Raw genomic sequence first — 19,976 nt, 5'->3', positions numbered from 1 at the left:
GACAGATCTTCAGAACCAGTCCTGCTCTAAACTAAGCTGCCTTTTTAGGCACACACTTTTTAGGTGTCCGTCTTGTACGAGCTGCGACAGTATAATGTTATGAATTTGCAGTGCATCCTTTTGGCCTCGTAATAAAAATGAAATGCATTTAAAGAGGAATGTGGCTTTTTGAGTAAAATCTCAGTAAAATAGATCTATTTTTTTACACAACAGGTACATTACATTAATGAAGGCTGGTCGTGATATGAAATATCACAGAAGCTAAAATCTAATATCTATCAATACTGTGACAAAGAAGCTATTAGATCTGAGCAGTGTATTATATTACACTGCCCTCCACGAATATTGGCACCGTTGGTAAATATGAGCACAGAAGGCTGTGAAAAATTGTCTTTATTGTTGAACCTTTGGATCTTTTGTTAGAAAAATTCACAAAAATACTCTGCTGTCATGGATATCAAACAATTCCAAACACAACACAGGTTTATCAATATGTATATATTGCTGCACACCTATATTTAACAAAGATTATATACATGCATACATATATGTGCACTATTCCCCGTGATGAAACGTGAGCAAGCCGTAACCCACGTGAATTCTCTGACTCATATTTTTCTCTCTCGCTCATTCCTTTTCTTTTTTTTTAAGGGATAGAAAAGTTCTGAGATTTTGAGAAGAGATAGACAGGAAATGAAGCGTCTTTTTGTTTCTTTACACAGACAAACGACATGCAGTCTTTCGCTTAAGATAATAGAGGCTGACGGCGCGGTTCACAGGCGCCATATTTATATATTATCACGGCAGGCCTATAAATAGGCATGATTTTACACAAGCTTCAGATACCAGTCACGCGCGAGAGGTGCTCCCATAGTGTTATGCTAAACGCAACGTGAAGACCCCTTCGAAAGGGAACACTGCTGGTATTATAAAAGATAAAACACGCCATCATTCATGTTTAGGACTCGGTAAGCATCGGAACGGACTTTTCCCTAGTCATTTTGAGCTCGGTCTGGTGCCTTGAACGATCTCCCGGATCTTCTCCGTGTCTGCCTGCAGAGCCTGGTTGTGTGGATCGATCCTGAGAGCAGCCTGGTAGTCCTGAAGCCCTGTGGATGAGACGGAGAAGCACTCAGACTGTTGTGATTGAAGAGTTTAAATCTGATCCTAAGGAGCATGCTCGAGTTATACAGTATTAAAGGAGTAATCAGGAGGAAAGAGGGTTCACAACTTTCAGGCTTTCAGGCTTTCAGTAACGTTAACATGATCCTGAACACCGCCCATGGTTCTAGGAGTAATTGAGTAAGCTTAGTCTTTCACAGTACAACAGCCTGAAAACACAGAATTCATGACTTTACATGCATTGTGCATCTTAAATTGCTGCAAATCCAAGCAAAATACCTGCAGTACAGCCATCATGGCAGGCCTGGCTGTGTCACAAAAGAGTGAAGAAGGCGTGGCTCTGTCTGTCTGTCATAATGAAGGAGGCATGGTCTATGAGCCTGTTAGTTTTAGAGGAGACGTGGCCTTTGTACCTGTCAGGCCAAGTGAAGGAGGCGTGGCGTTTGTGTCTGTCTGTCCTAGTGAAGTGGGCGTGGCATTTGTGTCAGTCCAAGTGAAGTAGGCGTGGCCTCTGTGTCTGTCTGTCCTAGTGGAGGATGTGTGGTCTTTGAGCCTGACGTGCTGAGGCATGTCCTTTGTCTGTTTGTGAAGGAGGCGTGGCCTTTGTGTCTGTCAGTCCTAGTGAAGGAGGCGTGGCCTGTGAGCCTGCTAGATTTCGAGAAGGAGGCGTGGCCTTTGAGCCTGCTAGATTTAGAAAAAGGAGGTGTGGCCTTTGAGCCTGCTAGTTTTAGAGGAGGAGGCATGGCCTTTGAGCCTGCTAGATTTAGAAAAAGGAGGTGTGGCCTTTGAGCCTGCTAGATTGAGAAAAGGAGGCGTGGCCTTTGAGCCTGCTAGATATAGAAAAAGGAGGTGTGGCCTTTGAGCCTGCTAGATTGAGAAAAGGAGGCGTGGCCTTTGAGCCTGCTAGTTTTAGAGAAGGAGGCATGGCCTTTGTTTCTGTCAGTCCTGGTGAAGGAGGCGTGGCCTGTGAGCCTGCTAGATTGAGAAAAGGAGGCGTGGCCTTTGAGCCTGCTAGTTTTAGAGAAGGAGGCATGGCCTTTGTGTCTGTCAGTCCTAGTGAAGGAGGCGTGGCTTGAACAACACTGAACTGCACTGAATCTCAGCTTATCACGCTAAACCAGCAGTAAACCCCATTACGTTGAACGTAACGTTCATGCTTCAGATCACTGGTCATGTCAGGAGATGTCCATCAACCAGCCTCAGCAGAAGAGTTCCACAGGCTTATGCATGTTCACGTGGCTCTGTGTTCTGTTGTAAACTGTACCTTCTACATAGAGCTCGAGCTGACAGAAAGCGGTTCCTCTCCTCACGTGGGCCTTCATCCGGGCTGCAGCGTTAGCAGAGACGGCTGGCGTGAGCAGCTCCAGAGCCTACAGCAGTTACAGCAACGTATAACCAACTAACTAACCTCATGACGCGCTAGTTATTGGTATGAAATGTACTTCACGGCAAAATCCACAGAACAACACGGTGAAGAGGAAAAGTCTGACCTGAGAACTGTCCCAGATGGCTTTGTGCAGGTTTCTCAGCTTCAGATGACATGCTGCTCGGTTGGAGAACAGAGCAGGAATCCGGCGGTTGAGTCTGATGGCCAGGTCGTAGGCGTTGACCGCGGCCTGGTAGTTCCCAGCGGCGAAGAATTTACTGCGCAACACAGGAACGTCACGTGAGAAGCATAAAACAGCCCGGATTCCGGCAGCTGCAACATCTGTCTTCTGAACTCAATGCAGTTTTATTGTTACTGAAGATCTCGCGCAAGATGTGTACACGTGCGAAGTGAAGATTGGAGGCGTGTGATAATCCTGCTGCTCATTTAAAATAAAAAAAATAAAAAAACACTCTCTTTATTTTAAAGAAACCATTAAGGGAAATGTACTTCAGGCAGAAAACCTAGCAACCTCGCATCTTCTTCTATTTCAGATCTCAATACGAGTGAGAAGGAGGTGCTGTGATCGTCTGATGTCTGTTTGTGTGTGTGTGTGTGTGTGTGTGTGTTGAGTAATACATACTCTCCTTTATCCTTGAGCCAGTCAGGGTTTCTCTCCTCCTCCGTCAGATCATCCAGCTCAGCCAGATCAGCGTTCACCGCCCGTCTCGCCTCGGCCTGCTGCCTGAGCCACTACACACACACACACACACACACACACACGCACATAATTACACTTTCAGATAACACCTGCAAGTAAATAACTTCCAGTAAACCCCACGTGTTCTTTTGTTTCCTGGATGGACGTTCCTTGTCAGCGTGACTGATAAAAAGCAGCGTTCGGGACACACCCGAGATCTATCATTACACACCTGTAATTACACCCAGTGCAGGGTGTAGGAGTAATTATAGAGTATTACTGGAAGTGTTTAGAAAAGAGAAAAGCACCTCTTCTTCCTGTGGGATGTAAGACTCTCGTGAGGGCGTGGGCAAGACCCGAGGGGTGAAGCTGACCTTCAAGCAGCTTGTTGATCTCGGAGCAGGAAGATCCACCTGTCTGGACTTTTTCCCACTGCTCATCTCACCTGAGAGGGAACTTCATTAGCTTAGCACTAATCATCCAACCACAGGGAACAAAAATCCCAGATCGGACCCAATTGATGTTTTTAGACAACAGTCTAAAGTTGAAAAATCAATCAATTAAATTAAATAAATTCGACAACGTACACACGGATTTCTCCTTTCTCGGTTCAGAGTGGGCGGGGCCAAGCTTGTGGAAATTTCACGTGCACTATGTAAGGAATGAAACACTCAGAGTGTCGCGCTGCTACCGGAAAGCAATCGACCTGACGCGGAGCTACTGTTACTACCCTGGCGTTGATTGTTTTCCTACAACAGAATGTCCTCAAGTGTTTTTAAAATTTCTATTAATTGAAAGAAGAAAAAAAAAAAACACATCATACTTTTTATCCATTTATAGCTACATTTAATGCAACAAGTTATTTCCTTAAGCTTTCTCTCTCTTCGATTTAACAAAACAAATACTATACATACCGTTACTATAGAAACGATAATGTATTAGAACGGGATATTGCTATTGTCAGAAAATGAATCAACACCTTCTGACCAATCAGAATGCAGAATGTTTTGCTTTTTATTTATTTATTTATTTATTTATTTATTTACCTTCAGCTCTGCTCGGGTTTCGTACAGGTGCTATAACCTTCTCAGGCTTTCTGCGCTGATGAACTTGCTTCGTTTCCTGCTCGGCTGCTTCCTGTAGCCTTCGTCGAGCCTCTTCTTCCTCTTCCGCTTCCTTCTGCTTCTCTTTCCAGGACTCCAGCTCCTTTAAGGCTCTCGCACACTCTTCGTCCTTCATCCTCTGGATTCTCGCTCGCTCCTCTTCCTCGATCTGCACACAGAAGACCAATAAACCTGCAGCCCCGGAACTGTTTACACACACACGAGTGTCCAGTTCATCTCAAACGATCCTGGTTGTAAACCAAGCCTGCCGTCTGTTCATTCCGTTCAAGGGATTCATTTTGAGGGAAACTGCTGCTGCTTTAGATTTTATACAAACCGACGCGGTCGGAAGAGACGCATCATTTTTTTAACAAAAATATAGGCGTTATTTAATCAATCGGACAAAAATAAGACGTTAAATAATAGCTACAACGTGCTGGATGAAGTGCTATTCTATTCTATTCAGTGTGCTAAAGAATAATGAGTGTGGACGCCATTTTGTTCAATTAAACCAGACATTAACGCGATAATTACAACTCGGACGATTCAGGCAGCGATATTCTGGCGACATACAAGACTCCCGTTAGATTTATTTCGATGCTCGCCATCTTCTCTTTCATACATCCTCATATTAGTGTTTTTACTGTCTGAACGATTTTGAAATCGCCCCGTGTTGTTATAAACACGTCGCGGTACATTCCAGAAAATAAAACGAACGCTATTCCCTTCTCGGGTCCGTATTTTCTATCCCTGATTTTTTCCGGGTTTAAAGGCAAGCGGTCTAGGCGCTGTCGAAGATCTAGAACGCTTCTACCTGGTAAGAGCGTTGCTATGGTTACGGTGTGCGCTTCACAAGAGCCCCTTCGGGAAACTCTGGCAAGTTTGAAAGCAAGTTGAAGCTTAATTGTTTCCCCCAGCCGAGCCATCGTGTCGACTGTGACATGACTCAGGAGCGGAAACATCTGGTTTCTGTGCTGTCCGTTAATAAGATCATTATAACCTTCATCGTGGTCTCCAGTGTGTACTTCCTCTCCTGATGAATCCTCAGGACTTTCTCTTCCTCTTTCTCCATCGCCTTCTTCTGGCTCTTGATGACGGCTCCTTCTCGAATCTCTTTCTGTTTGTCTTTCCCTGGAACATTTAGGTGTGTAAGGAAGTTTAATGTCACGGCAGATCCCGTGCGTGTGGCGTTACTGTAATGTTTGGGAGAATGAAGTTCACATACCGATGTTTACACTGAGCTGCTCCCAGAGGCCTGCAGTCTTTTTGGGCAGTGTGAAAAGCGCCACGCCGTTTCCGATTTTCGCCACACTTTTCTCTTCGTCTATCGGCGCGAAGAAGAAGGCCTCGAACAGAAACGGAGGGAAACTGACCTGAGGAAATAACGAGGCGCTGCCGTTAATGTCTCCCGGGCGTGCTGGTGGAGGAAAATAATCCGAACGGGTGGTGTGATGAAGCGGAATCACTGCTAACCGCATGAAGCAAAGTGTTTTATTCCTTTTACATCACAGCCATTTACCAAAGATTACAAAATGTTATCTATAGAAGAATGACAAATTGTATCCTTTTTATCCGTTTATATTTACATTTAATGTTGTGGAAGGTCCACGAAACAAGCTAATTCCTGTTATACTGGAAGTGTTGACATTTATCTATATATCCATCTATCTATCTATCTATCTATCTATCTATCCATCCATCTATCTATATACCCATCTATTTATTTGTCTGTCTATCTATCTATCTATATATATCCATCTATTTATAGATCTATCTATCCACCCATCTATCTATCCACCCATCTATCTATCCATCTATTTATAGATCTATCCAGCCATCTATCTATCTATCTATCTATCTATCTATCCATCCATCTATCTATCTATCTATATCCATCCATCTACCTATCCACCTATCTATCTATCTATCTATCATGACCGTATTCTCAGTAAGACTTCCTTATAATTGTTCTGAGATATTATTATTATTATTATTATTATTATTATTATTATTTTTTTATACGTGGATAGTCACTGGCTCATTTGAACTAATCTAAAGCTTGATAACGTGAAAACGAAGAACGAATGACGTAACGAATGACGTAACGAATGACGTAACGAATGACGTAATTGTCAAAATGATGTGAATCTAGCAGCATTTTCAATACAGCTATTATACACTATAAGATTATATACTATAACTATATAAACAAATCCAGGTGTTAAACCTGACTTGTGATATTATATACTTTTAATAATCTCAAAATAAGAAATCATTTCACTTCCTAACGTATCATTTTTGCAGAGTAAATAAATAAAATTTTTTTGTTGTTGTTGCTAAATATTCTAATGTTGTGTTACAGTGAGTGTGGTTAGAGTGATTATCCCACTAGCCCTGAACTTCCGGAAGTCCTCAGCTCACCTTCAGATACTCCTCCGTGCACGTAACGTCCACTTTCCCCGGTTTAACGGCTTTTAACGGCACGCGGACGCACACCGTGCTCTCGGTCTGGCTCCAGGTGTGATCACTGATCAGGAGCGGCATGTTGGTGCTGATGATGATAACGATGATGAAGAACCTTGGGAGAACTCTCACCAGCTTCTTCAGCGTTTGTTTACAAAGCAGGCTGTAGAACGCGCGTGGTTGCTATGACAACGTCCTTTGTTGCCGTTTGAGCTCTGAAGGCTGAATTCCAAACCCGAGTCCTAGTGCACTATACACAGCGGAGAAACACACACACACACACACACACACACACACACACACACACACACACACTACGCTATAGTAGGCAGTGTGGGACACTGGGGATGCGATCTGATCAAACAGGTTTCCGTTTAAATTTAGAGAGACACTACAGGGTGATTTCCGGCAGGTTGGAAAAAAAAAAAAGTATAATAGATATTTTCTTTATTTGCGGCAGCAGCAGTATGTAAAATAAATAAATAAATAAATAAATAAATAAAATCAGACATTATCTCAAAAGTCTGACTTTCTGTCAAAATAATGACTTTCTGTGCATTCTGTTAGAAACCTGACCTGTCAAACTTCTAACTTATCTAAAAAAAAAAAATAAAATAAAAAAAGTCTGATTTATCTCAAAGTTCTGATTTATTATCTCAAAACTGAGTTCTCCAAATTCTGATTCATTTTAAAACGACGATTTATCATCTCAAAAATGACCACCTGTTTCTTATTTTCCACGATTATGATCCAGTCGTTTAAGATCAGTTCCCTGTGACGTTTCTGGGTTCCTGTCCATGATCTTGTTGTTGTCAAGGTGTTTTTCTTATTGGCCTTGGTTGGGTACGTTGCTTGCACGTACACACGAGTATAAAACCCAACTGTATCCAACTTATGTTTAGACTAAGAAACGATGTGGTGCCCAGGGTGTCTTCGCACGCATAATAATCCCTCTCTTTGACTATACCCTGGCTCTCGGTCTCCTGATTCTACAAGCATCTTAATTCTGGTGAAGCTGAAGCAATTTTATCATCCAGAAAAGATTTATATCAGTGTACATAAACATTTTTGGCTTATTATCTCAAAACTATTATTTAAAAATGATGACATCTCAAAATGTGTGTGCATTTTATATATATATATATATATATATATTCCATTCAATCACATTCCGAAAAGGAAACCTACACATGTAACCGCACGTCAGTTTGATTCGCTCCACTATTCATATTCTCTCTGAAACCAAACATCAAATATCCTTTTGGTCTTGTCCTAAGGGTGTACAAACTTTTACACTTATTAAATAACCAATAATAGTGAATATGAATGGAAAAACTGTTGATCTCAGGAGCAGACGTGTGCTGAAAATAATAATAATAATAATAATAATAATAATAATAATAATAATAATAATAATAATAATAAACTCTGAGATGATAGAAATCCATTTATTTAGCATCCATAAATCCTGGACCGATATATATTCTGTGCAATTTCTTCTACCTTCAAGTAACAAACCCTCATATAAAACAGAATAAACCAGTAAAAGAAACACCATTAAATGATCATCGAAGAGGATTTTAAAACATTTTAGTGCACACACTCGATAATAAGTGTGCTTTATTATTATTATTGTCATCGCAGCTCTCATCTCTCTCTCGCTCTCTGCTACATTAATCACAATTCCATTAAGAAATAATAACAAATGGCACAGTGGAGGAAATATATGGCAAAATGCAGCGAAGTCAAGTGCACACAGAGCACAAGCAAAGCAGAAACGTTGGCCAAGACCCGACGACACGCCGTTCAGAAAGCGGAACCGGGCAGAAAAACGGTCCTCGCTACATTTTCAGCACCGTAACACACTTCATTCTTCCTTCGCTCCTCCACGACTGAACAACGTGATCTCATCGAGCGTTCGTTCCTCCCCCAGCAGATGAGCAGGGAATTTAATAAATACGATACTTATCTAATAAAGCCGTTAAACTAGCGCGTAGAACACGTCTGGGGGTTGTCCCTCGCAAAGATTTCGCGCTTAAAATCCGAAATAAAACACGACGACAAGACATGCTGATAGTATTACAACAATTTATCATCATCATCATCATCATCTCCTCTTCCTCCTCCCTCCACGAAAATGAAAAATACTGACATTAGGTTCAACGTAAAAGCGTCTCTCAGACACATCGCAGCCGTCTGTGAGCTCGCGTATGAGGAAGAGGGCCGATAGCGCTTTCCTCCGAGCGCGTTACTCCGCCCTGTCGTGTGATAGGGGAGAGCCGGCTCGGGGGCGGGAATTACCCAGGAACGAATAAAGAAAGCAAAGGTGAGGATTTAAAATTTTTTTTTTTTAAATACTAATATTAGAATGAATTCTACAGCAGAAGATGGAGAGAACGGTTACGCGCAGGCAAAAGGAAGACGTCTGACCTCAGACGAAACGGATCTAGCGCAAACCCCAACGTCAGTCTTGATTTACACGAGAGATTTTACCGGACTAAACAGACCAGCGACAGACGGGAGAAGAAGAAGAAGAAAAAAAAAAGTCGTACGTGTTGAAAGGAAAAGACACTTTTCATAGCCACCATCTTGGTTACGCTAGTTAATTAGCGACAGCGCTATCAAGGACGGGCTATACGACGATATAAACATCATCACGATACGATTACGATACGTGACTACGTTTCTATGATACACACTGTGCATCAATACTGAACAGGAGTGTTGATTTAATGATGTTTTAGGGTCTACAGAAATAAATTAACGCTCGAGACGCAGGGGGAAAAGAGGTGCAAAAATAAAACAATCACACTTTCTTTCTTTCAAACTTTAAACACCAGCATGCAGTTTTTTTTATTTTAAATATATATATGTGTTATCTCAGAAAAGCATTGTCGTTCAGAAAATCACCACCGTAGTGAAATTATAGTCGTATCGCCCAGGATTACTCACTATTGCAACATTTTCCAGAGGAATGGGCGGGGCTTAAACAAACAAATAACCTAGAACAGCGTTACGAGAGTTGAAAAACTGGACGTCTCGCTGTATGTACCGGTTAAGTTTAGGTTCCTTCGGCGATAAATATGAGTTGTGGCTGCGTCAGGATACAAGTTTAACTAAATCAAGTGTGCGTTCCCGATTTCTTAAAAAACAAAGTTACAATTTTGCAATTTTTCATGGCACATTTTGACATCGGAAGAAAACCCAGAGAAAACAAAGAAGATCTGCAGGTTAAAATGTTGAACGAACACACACACACACACACACACACACACACACACACACACACACACACACACACACACACACACACAGAGTTCAGGTTTGTCCCTCGCTGTTTGCCGCAGCCGAGCCGGACCCCTCCCTCGTTTTGATCAGCTGCGCTCCTTCTTTCTCGTCCATGCAGGCGTCGCAGCCCCACACGGCGGCCGTCTCGGCCGTCAGCAGGTTGTAGGCCGTCTCCGTCATTCCCGTACACACGCGGTGGAACCACTTCTGACACGAGGCCTCGCACAAGATGGCCTCCTGATCATCGTTCACTTCACCCAGGCAGATCCCACACGGGTACATGGGCTCGGAAGGGGCGGAGCCACTCAAACGATTTCTCTTGCTATTGGCCGAGCCGGTTTTGTTGTGCGCGGGCCGCCGGTTTCTCTCTCCGCTGTTCTCGGCGACAGGTTGAGGAGACTTCTTTAGCGGTTCGGTGTTGGGGTGGAGGACACCGTTGATCTTCTCAACACCTCCCTCTACACTGGATCTGCTTTTCCCTTTAAGCTCTGCCTGGCTCTCTGGAGCTCCGCCCTCTTCTGAGATCTGGTTCGGTTTCCGCGGAGGCGTAGCGTTCTTATTTCCGCTCTCGGCCGGTTCCTGTTTGGGCGTCGTAGGCTGGGCGAAGTTCAGTCCAGGGCTCATAGCCGGGCCGGATTTCACCGCAGCCGCAGGACGATTCCCACACAAGGTCGCCTCCGGGACGAACGTCGGATCGGGACCGTGGTTCCGGTTCATGCTGGAAAGAGAAAGTTGGTTCTCTCTAGGACCTGGTCTGAAGTGCTGGTGCAGGCCTCCATTGTTATTAAACATGGGTTGATTAGAGAAGGCCGGGTTCTCGGGATGCGAGTAGCTGAACCCCGGCGCTCGGATGAACCCCATCGGGCCCATCGGGTTCTGGGAGAACGGGTGTGGCTGGTTCCGGATCTGGAACGGGGACCCGAAAGGAGCGGGCATCCTGTTCTGGATGTGCGGTACCATACGGGGCGGCCCATAACCACCGTACCCTGGGTAGTGAGACGGGCCGAAGTAGGGGTTGGTGTTGTTCGGGGGTTTCAGAGACGCCGGAGAAGAGTTGTAGTTATCGTCGAACGGGTTGGAAGCCACCAGGTGATCGGAGCTCGGGTTGGGAGGAGGTGCATATTCAGAGAGAGGTGCGAACGACGCAGCCTGAGGAGGACAGCGTAGGGGTCAGAGGTTATACAGAGGAGCGACATCGTACAAGTACCTATGGCTGCAATTACACTGGAAACACAATTTTGATATTTGCATCGTTTCCGTTTCACATCCATCGACAGCCGTAAAAAGACGAGCTATTCTCCAACTATTGACCAACAATCTATAAGTCCATACAGCATATATACACCGTACGTCTATCCGTTTATTAATCCGTTCATCTGTCTTCATCGGTATATCAGCCTGGACGTGTCGTCCATTAGACAATTATCTACTTCATTTTAAGCTTTCAAACGTCAAACGTCACACCCTCAGCTGTGAGATTCAGTTTCGGGTTTCAGATCGCACTTCTGCACGCCTTGAACATACAGTTTCGAGATCTCGAATGGCACGAAACTCTCTAACTCTCTCTACCCAGAGTGTATAGTTTCACAGAAATAATCACCTACCTGCGTACTCGACTTGCGTTTCTTTTTATCCGGGCTCCCCAGGAGCAAGCCGGGCCCTCCTAAACCATCCAGACCACCGTCACCTCCTGCAAAACACAACAACTACTTTTGTTTAGGATTAAAAACTCAAGGAGATAAATAGAGAATAAACACACAGGCTGTAATGACATGCGCATAATATAACTGGTGAAGCATGTTATTTTTAAACAATGATAAAGACTCAAGAGACACTTTGTTTAGACTTTTGGCTCAGTGTGTGTGTGTGTGTCCAGCTATAAACACTCCAAAAGTTCACACACACACACACACACACACACACTACTTTCCAAACATTCCCCAAGACACTATATCTTCTCAAATGTTGTTATAGCATACTCCTTATTAAGAAAATATCTTCAGATTGTTTCATTGAAGGCCTTGATAAAGGCCACACACACACACACACACACACACACACACACACACACACACACACACACACACAGAGAGAGAGAGAGCCAGCAAAGCAGTTAGCTAAATATAACGAGGAAAAACCCCATTACCTCTATTTCTTTTGAGCGAGAATGAATCTTTATCCTGCTCTGTGGACATTACAGGACACCTCACATGGCTCTAAGGACTAAAAATAACCAAAATAAACAATAACTTTAAATGTCAGAAAGATTTAAGTGCAGCTAACTGCTCTTCTTCAGTCGTACTTCAACAGCAAATCACTGCTCGGTGTCTCAGAGTGTGTGTGAGTGTGCGCGCGCGTATATGTGACCTGGACGTGGGCAAGCCGCAACTGCTATCAAACTTTAGGGAGGACCGGGTTATTTCACTTTATTTTAACACAACTTTCCCTCACAAAACAGACAGAAACTTTCCTCAGAAGTGTTTTAACGTCACCGTCTGTGTGTCAGGACTCGGTTAAAACGGCCCCGTGTGGGAGACTCGAGGAGGACATGTCGCGGCGGGACAGCACGCCACCCCTCTCACCATTAGCATGTTAGCCTTGTCTGAACTGCCGCGTTTTGGTGTTCAGACCCTGCGCTCGTGCGGAGAGCGGAGGAGAACACAGCGACGTTATTTACGGAGCGCGTAAGTGCGTCTCGCGACCCAGGTGCTGACGTCACTACGCGGAAGTGAATTAATTAGCCATCCGTAGTCATTAAAAATTACTTTTGAACGCATTCGTGGTTTATTGTACGAATCATACGAGATTTGTTTGGATTTCGAAGACGTTTTTCGAGTTTTTGTTGATTCTAATATAATCTATTATTTAAAAAAAAAACTACACTTCCCATGAACACCAGCTCTCCAACATAGCTAGCGTTAGCATACGGCTAATCTGTGCTAAGTAGGAAGTCGACTTAAGGTGTACGTTATAAATAAGAGAGTGGTCTTAACTTTCACAAAACATTTCCATGTTTATTTAAATGATTAATTATTATTTCTTTACTTACTTCGCTAGCTAAAAATGCATAAACGCCCGGATGAGACTGATGTATCTGATTGGTCCAGACGACTGCGGCCGTGAATTCCGGTCTCAATTGATTCAATTCAACAATAAGAATCGACTCCCAAATGACTCATCGCGCGTCTCCACTCACAATCACCCTGATTTCGGTTAATTATTTTTCAAAATCTTAATCCGCATTTTTTAGTAAACACTCCTATGTTAAGATTATCGTGTCACCACTTGATTTCTCTTCTTATTCTAACAGCGTTAGAGTTATAAATACAGAATACAGCGATCACATCTATTTCGGCTCTTCAAATATGTGATTCGGATCAAAGAGTCGACACATCACTGAGACTAGAAGAAATTGATGCATGTTTATATTGAAACCAATAATCAATCATTATCTTGTTAAGTAACAGCCAGTAGTTAGGTGTGATTAGATTCGGAAACCTGTGTAATATCGAGGAAAACGAAAAAGCCTAATTAACGAGGATGCAGAAACTTATTAGCGGAAAGACCTAGCTAGCCATTGTAATATATGTAAATTATATGTAAATATGTTTAAATATTTAAATACATCATTGGGTCAGGGCCGAGGTGAATCCAGAGACTATCCCAGGAATAGTGGCTGCAAGGCATGAGAATTCACCCTGGATAGGAAGAAAATCCATCAGATGCACACAGACACACACAGACATAGAGGTAATTTAGTGAAGCTAATCCACCTACTGGCATGTTTTGGATAGTGGGAGGAAACCGGTGAACCCAGAAGAAACCAACACTTCTCCTTCTCCCAGACTCCACCCTCCATTCACAATCGGCGCTCGACCACGCCCCGACACCACAATTGTATCTTCAAAAGATTCAATTAATTTTTTTAAATTAATCTGCGCGGTAAAATATTTCAATATTTCCTGACAGTCTGATCTTTTTAATGGTGTTTGTATAAATGTAAATGAACAAATATATCATTATAAATAACGACGCATATATAATACTGACAAGTTTAAATATTAAAGTCTGCGTGACATTTTAACACGGAAAGTTATTTCCTATAAAAACAAAACATCACACGTTTACATATTTTTAAATGGATTCATTTATTTATTTATTCTGGCAATCAGTCTTTTGTGACATAAAATAGTTTTGGGCTTTTTAATTTGTGCCTATATAATTTTTTTTTTTTATTTGAACATTATTGTTATAGAGGAAAACAAAATCTGATGCTAATATGGGTTTACAAATAAGTAATAAAAATGCAACAGAAAAATTAGATAAACGAACAAAAACACTGTCAGATCAAACATTCAAGGTACATTCAATGGTCAAGGTGTGTGTCGGTGTGTGTGTGTGTGTGTGTGTGTGTGTGTGTGTGTGTGTGTGTATATATATATATATATATATATATATGAATATGTGTGTGTGTGTGTGTGTGTGGCCGCAGCATGGGAGGTCTGGGAGCCGCCCTGAGTTTAGCCGTGTGTAGCTCCCAGAGCCCGATCCAATCCGCGGTCGGTCCACACCACCGTCCACATCCTCTACACGTGGGGAAGCAGCAGGAAGCGTCACGGAACCCTGCGCTTCATCCCTTTATACAGAAACATTCAAACACCATCCTGAAACGAGCGGCGTGTGTAAATCCTCTGCAGCACTGCCGAGCTCTGACACTCATTCTGCGTGAATGTAACGACTCCTTCACACAGAAAAGGACAGAAAAGGAAAATGGAATCCGAGCTCAGCTGAGCGATCGGACCCCGTGTGGAGTGATCCGATCCGATGTAGAGGAACGCACGCGCGCCGAAAATAAAAAACAATCACAATAAAGAGGAAATAAAAACACAGCATGTAACATGTACATGAAACAGTCGCATGTATTCACAGTGTAATAATAATAATAATAATAATAATAATAATAATAATAATAAAAAAAACAGGGCATCGTGGAGAAAAAAAAAAAAAAAAAAAACACCCCAAAATACTCTGAACTTTCACTAAAGTTTCCCAAGAAAGAAACGTACAGGGCATTTTAGGGTCACTGTTTAAAAAAATAAATAAAATAAATAAAAAATACAAGATTTCGACAGTAAAGTCGGACTATTTGGATTTCTTTTCTTTCTTTTTAAAAAAAGGCACAATTATATCAATATATAAAAATTCTCAAAAATATTGCGTCTTTTCTCGTGTGTAATGTCACGACTTTATTCTGGAAATCATGTCTTTTATTTATTCTTTAAAACAGCGACGTACGGAACGAGACGTCGGTGAATATAAAATATCGTTTTCTCCTCCGGTGAGAAGAGCTACGACGAGTCGGCCGACCTTTCACCGATTGATTTCTTCTGATTTTTGAAGGTTATCTTTGGTTTTGTCTGAACGGATTGAGGAAAGCTCGGCACCGTCACGCTCTCGGACGCCGTTCACCGACTTTCCGTGTAGAAAATATCATGCAAAGAAACATTAAAAAAAAAAAAAAAAAAGGGGGCGGGGATATTATATGATCATCTGTGCAACGGTGACCACATTCTTTGGTTTAAGGTCGTTTGCTGCTGTAAATCTGATTGTGTCTCTCTGGTTCATGCGGAACGGATCGACCGGCTTGCTCTGATTGTAGAAACATCGGATGATCTCAGCTATACGTTTTGCATTATTCCTAATGATCTAAATAGACTTCTCAGACTATAATCCGCACACGTCCACGCAGCTTGGGGGAAAAAAAACAAAACAAAAAACAAACCAACGTTTGAGGAAACTGACGATCGATCAATCCAGAACGAGGAGCGCCGAGATTGCCCGCGTCTCAACTCTTTGGTCGCTGTACGGATTCGGAGGCACTGACGACGTCGAGGGAAAACAAACAAACAAACAAACAAACAAACAAACAAGCAGCATCTGGCGCCTCTGTTTCACTGCTAGACAAACGCGACTCATCTCATCTAGGAGCTCATTTTAATCCCGGAGACGTGACGTAATAATTGAATAATAATTTAGTCTGGACGTGCGTCAGAATCCTGAACGTCCATCAGAAGCTCCTTAGAGACTAACAGACATTCTTGGGCTCAGCAAGGGGTGGAGCTTAAGTTACGTTAGCTCGGGGATCGCATGCATTTCCGCTGCTCTTAAAGAAGCGGCGTTACGATTCCCTAAGCCGAGTAGTTCTCTGACTAACGTGAGTGCACGGCTGTGTTTAGGTAGTCGCGTTGTGTAGTTCAAACCCGTGTTTTTACACCCTGGCGTTTCCCAACGCTTTCCAAAACAATCGCTTTTCCACACCGGAACGTCGGAAAACGCTCGCATCCCTGTATCGCGAGACCGTGTAAAAAAAAAAAAAACAACCCTGTAAGAGACGTTGGCCTGCGTCGTTTCCATCAGGCGTTTACAGGCGTGGTGTTTACAGGTACTTTAACGAAGCGATCGAACCGGAGCGCAGGCACGACGACCGCACGGCAACATCGTCCACCATCTTGCGTCACGTGACACGATCTCCGTTTTCTCCGGGCCGCACCACAACGCGGAAACGCCATTTTCAAATCCATCCACTAGGGACGGCGTTTTTTTTTGAAAAGCTCCGTTTTCGCTGGATAAAAAAAAAAAACGGCATCTCGGTGCGGACGGAAGGCAAAAAAAAATAAATAGAGAGAGAGAGAAAAAAAGACGCGTTTTCAGATTTATCCGGATCAACGTGGAGGTCTTGGCGTGAAAGTAGAAGCTTTGGAAGCTGAGGCTACGTCCACGTTGATCCGGATACGTTTGAAAACGCAACTGTTTCGTTTTTTTGCCTTCCGTCCACGCAGACACGGCGGAAACGGAGCTTTTCAGAAACGCTCCCCCTGGTGGAAAACAGAGATATTGAAGCTCACGACAGACTAAAGGACTGAACGCACCACCGCGTCGCTCTCTCTCGACGTAGACGTGAAGCCACTGCGTCGCTACCAGTAAGCTAGCTGAACGGCATTGTGGGTAACGTACGAGAGCGTTTAACCTGTCGAGTTTAAGCCACGTGGAAATCGTTCAGGATTTCGGATTGCACGCTTTAACAGAACGGATAAATGATTTCGGCTGAGCGGACGCGTTCCGTCTAGCGGTACCCCGGCGGCGTTTCGCTCGTCACTGGGACGCTCATCTTTGGTCTGGCTGTCAGGAAAACTCATTGTCATCATCACGTCGTCCCAGTGAGCAGCAAAAAGACGCTAAAAAAAAAACAACAGAAGCAGCAAACGGCTCTTACGATGATGGCGTGTGTCACCGTTGCACAAGTTCTACAAAAACGACTACAACGATTTGAAAGACAAAAAAAAACAACAACAACAAGTGCTAAACTCACATTTCTATACCTACAATAGCATCAACTCTATTAAAGGTCAAAACTAGAAATCAGTACTCAGTAGTACACATACATACACATACGCTGAGGGGGGAAACCTAGAGATTTGAGGTAAGACGTGTGTTTCTGCATTTCTTCACCTCACTCTACTTTTCTACAGAAATAATCTCTTTCTCGGACTCCTCACTGACTCCATCTTAAGGCCATTATTATTATTATTTAAAAAAAGAAGGAATAACACACCCAAAACCTACGAGTCCGGGAAAGCATTTTAGAGCTTGAGTGACTCCTGAAAGTTTGCTGCGCTAAACGAAGTCGCTACAGACGTGAAATCATATCTTGCGCAGATATGAGAGTATGACTCCTACTGAAAGACCTTTCCTTGTTCCTTTCAAAATAAAATACTGAGGAAATACTGTACACACATTCATCGGAGGTCAGCGGTAAGGAAGAAGCCGAGCGCGAGCTCCATAAAGATACCCTGTCGAACAAACCGTGCGCGCTTCACGTCACGTCACGTCACGGCGTTACGCACGTACTAAAACCTTGAGTCCCTGAGTCGAGGAAAAGAAGAAAGAAAAAAAAACGAAAAACACGACACGTTAATAATAACACTTAAAAACGAGGTAGTTTAAGACGGGAACTGTAAGGACCTGGAGAATTGAGGAAAAAAAAACACACACACACACACACACACACACACACACACACACACACACACACACACACACACACACACACACAATCGTAACGCGAACCTGAGAACTGCGTGACGAGGAGAAGATTAAATAAGAGTCGAAACATTTCGACGTTCGATAACTTTGAGGTAGGAGGAGGTAACGGAAAAGTCCGAGGCCCTTACGATCCCCGTGCAAGACAGACGGACGGACAGACAGACGGACGGACAGACGGACGGACAGACGGACGGACGGACAGACAGACGGACAGACAGACAAGAACAAACAGGAGCAACATTATTGCTATCAGGAAGTATCTGTTGTCGTGACGACGGGGTTAGAAGTGGCTGGTGAATATATTAAACTGGACGGACATGGTGGTGGGAGGCCACCAGTTAGGATTAATGCGACTCTGTTCCTGCGAGTTCCTTTAAACAGCCCAAAACCTTTCGACCCGTTTAAATCAGATCAGCAAACTGTTTTTTTTCCCTTCCTTCGGCTGTTAACGACGTAATCCTTCTCCAGTGATACGCTCGCTTACATAACGCCCGATATCACACTTCACATTACATGGACGAAATCTTTAAAACATTCACGGTGGGTGAGTTTCTCTCTCTCTCTGTCTCTCTTTTAAACTTTAAAAAGAAAAAGGAAAAAAATAAAAGAGGTGCATCAGCGATGATCCGTAGCTGATGATCACTCCTGACTGGTAGACGGTGATGTCACTTCCTCCAGCTCGATGGCGAGATGCGGCGCGTGCTCCTCGGTCACGTGACTGGGACTTCCTCCCGGGCTTCCCGACGACAGGTTGGCGAGGTCGTGTTCGTCGCGCGAGTAGCGTCCGGAGTCGCCGGTCTCGTGGCTGCCCTCGCTGGAGTGCGAGCCCTCGCTGTCGCCCCCCGGTGGCCCCAGCAGGGTGTGCAGGGACGAGGGCTGCTGCAGCGACGGACTTCCTGGACACTCGACGGAGTAACGGAGCAGGGTCGAACCCGTCTGGTACGTGGACGAGGAGCAGACGGGAGACTTCTTCACCCGCTGAGGAAGGAGAACGCAGAGGAGGGGGGATTAACGAGGATTACAAGTTCCTTATTATTAAATCGTTACAAAATCATCACTTTTTTAAATTGTTCTCCTCGTCTTTTTTATTAGTAACGGCAGTAGAGGTTCCTTTGATCTGTGTTTTTCGTCACGACACGCAAATCACGGGTTTTGGGCCGTACTGAACTGGCAAGTGCATCGATTCTCGAGAGGAAAAAGGAAAACAAAAGGAACAGAAAGGAAGGGAATAACAGGAAGAAGAATCATAGAAAAGGAAAAAGACAGAAGAGACAAAAAGGAAGAGAAGAGGAAAAGCCCTTTCCGGACTGAATTTGCATATTCGGAAATTCCAGCGTTCTTTCTGCTTCTCGACCTTTATCTCTTTCTCATTTCATTTATTTACTGTACGGTTCATTATTCCCTACAGACCAAAAGCCCGCTATCTTCCAAACACAAACCCACCGACGTCAAGTCTTTCAGTGAATAAAAAAAAAGGAGGAGATTCGCCGAGAGAAGCCGTCTGACGCGAGATTTTTATCGGACACACGGGTATTTCCGCTAATATTCCTTAACAGACGAGGTGAGAGAATGAAACGTGATTCGGCTTGTCTGTACCTTCTCATCCTTCCTAAACAAACCCCGCTTCTGTGCCTTCTTCCTCTCGGCCGAGGGTCCGACAGGGCCGTAACTGTTTATAATCAAATCCGTCCCGCCCTGAGAACCATGGGAAAAAAAATAAAAAAGACTTTCGGCTTTCTGAGCTGTACACGTGTCATGATATATTCATTCATCTTCTGTCCTATTTATCCTGTTCTCATCATCATCATTATTATTATTATTATTATTATTA

General features: G+C 43.5%; 3 protein-coding genes across 3 annotated transcripts in view; all 3 read right to left on the bottom strand.

Moving 5' to 3' along the window:
• Positions 1 to 381: 381 nt before the first annotated feature.
• On the bottom strand, positions 382 to 7,354 carry dnaaf4 (dynein axonemal assembly factor 4). The gene is made up of 9 exons (XM_047153446.2): positions 6,713 to 7,354; positions 5,517 to 5,664; positions 5,292 to 5,422; positions 4,235 to 4,460; positions 3,497 to 3,633; positions 3,132 to 3,241; positions 2,613 to 2,766; positions 2,387 to 2,492; positions 382 to 1,109 (listed from the first exon to the last, which is right to left on the bottom strand). The coding sequence occupies exons 1-9, from the start codon at positions 6,833 to 6,835 to the stop codon at positions 997 to 999; spliced, it is 1,248 nt and encodes a 415-aa protein (XP_047009402.1). The 5' UTR covers positions 6,836 to 7,354; the 3' UTR covers positions 382 to 996.
• Positions 7,355 to 8,188: 834 nt separating this feature from the next.
• On the bottom strand, positions 8,189 to 12,673 carry pygo1 (pygopus family PHD finger 1). Its single transcript, XM_017465862.3, has 3 exons — positions 12,189 to 12,673; positions 11,647 to 11,732; positions 8,189 to 11,191 (listed from the first exon to the last, which is right to left on the bottom strand). The coding sequence occupies exons 1-3, from the start codon at positions 12,235 to 12,237 to the stop codon at positions 10,073 to 10,075; spliced, it is 1,254 nt and encodes a 417-aa protein (XP_017321351.1). The 5' UTR covers positions 12,238 to 12,673; the 3' UTR covers positions 8,189 to 10,072.
• Positions 12,674 to 14,179: 1,506 nt separating this feature from the next.
• prtga (protogenin homolog a (Gallus gallus)) overlaps positions 14,180 to 19,976 on the bottom strand; it is a 38,620-nt gene continuing 32,823 nt past the window's right edge. The window contains exons 18-19 of the mRNA XM_047153442.2: positions 19,742 to 19,840; positions 14,180 to 19,123 (exon numbers count right to left, since the gene is read on the bottom strand). Coding sequence (XP_047009398.2) covers positions 18,785 to 19,123; positions 19,742 to 19,840 — 438 coding nt within the window. The 3' untranslated portion in view covers positions 14,180 to 18,784. The remainder of the gene's footprint in view (positions 19,124 to 19,741; positions 19,841 to 19,976) is intronic.

Source organism: Ictalurus punctatus, chromosome 4 (genome assembly GCF_001660625.3).
Source record: "Ictalurus punctatus breed USDA103 chromosome 4, Coco_2.0, whole genome shotgun sequence".
Taxonomy (NCBI): Eukaryota; Metazoa; Chordata; class Actinopteri; order Siluriformes; family Ictaluridae; genus Ictalurus; species Ictalurus punctatus.
Note: the sequence above shows the minus strand (reverse complement) of the source record. Positions and strands in the feature narration are given on the sequence as shown.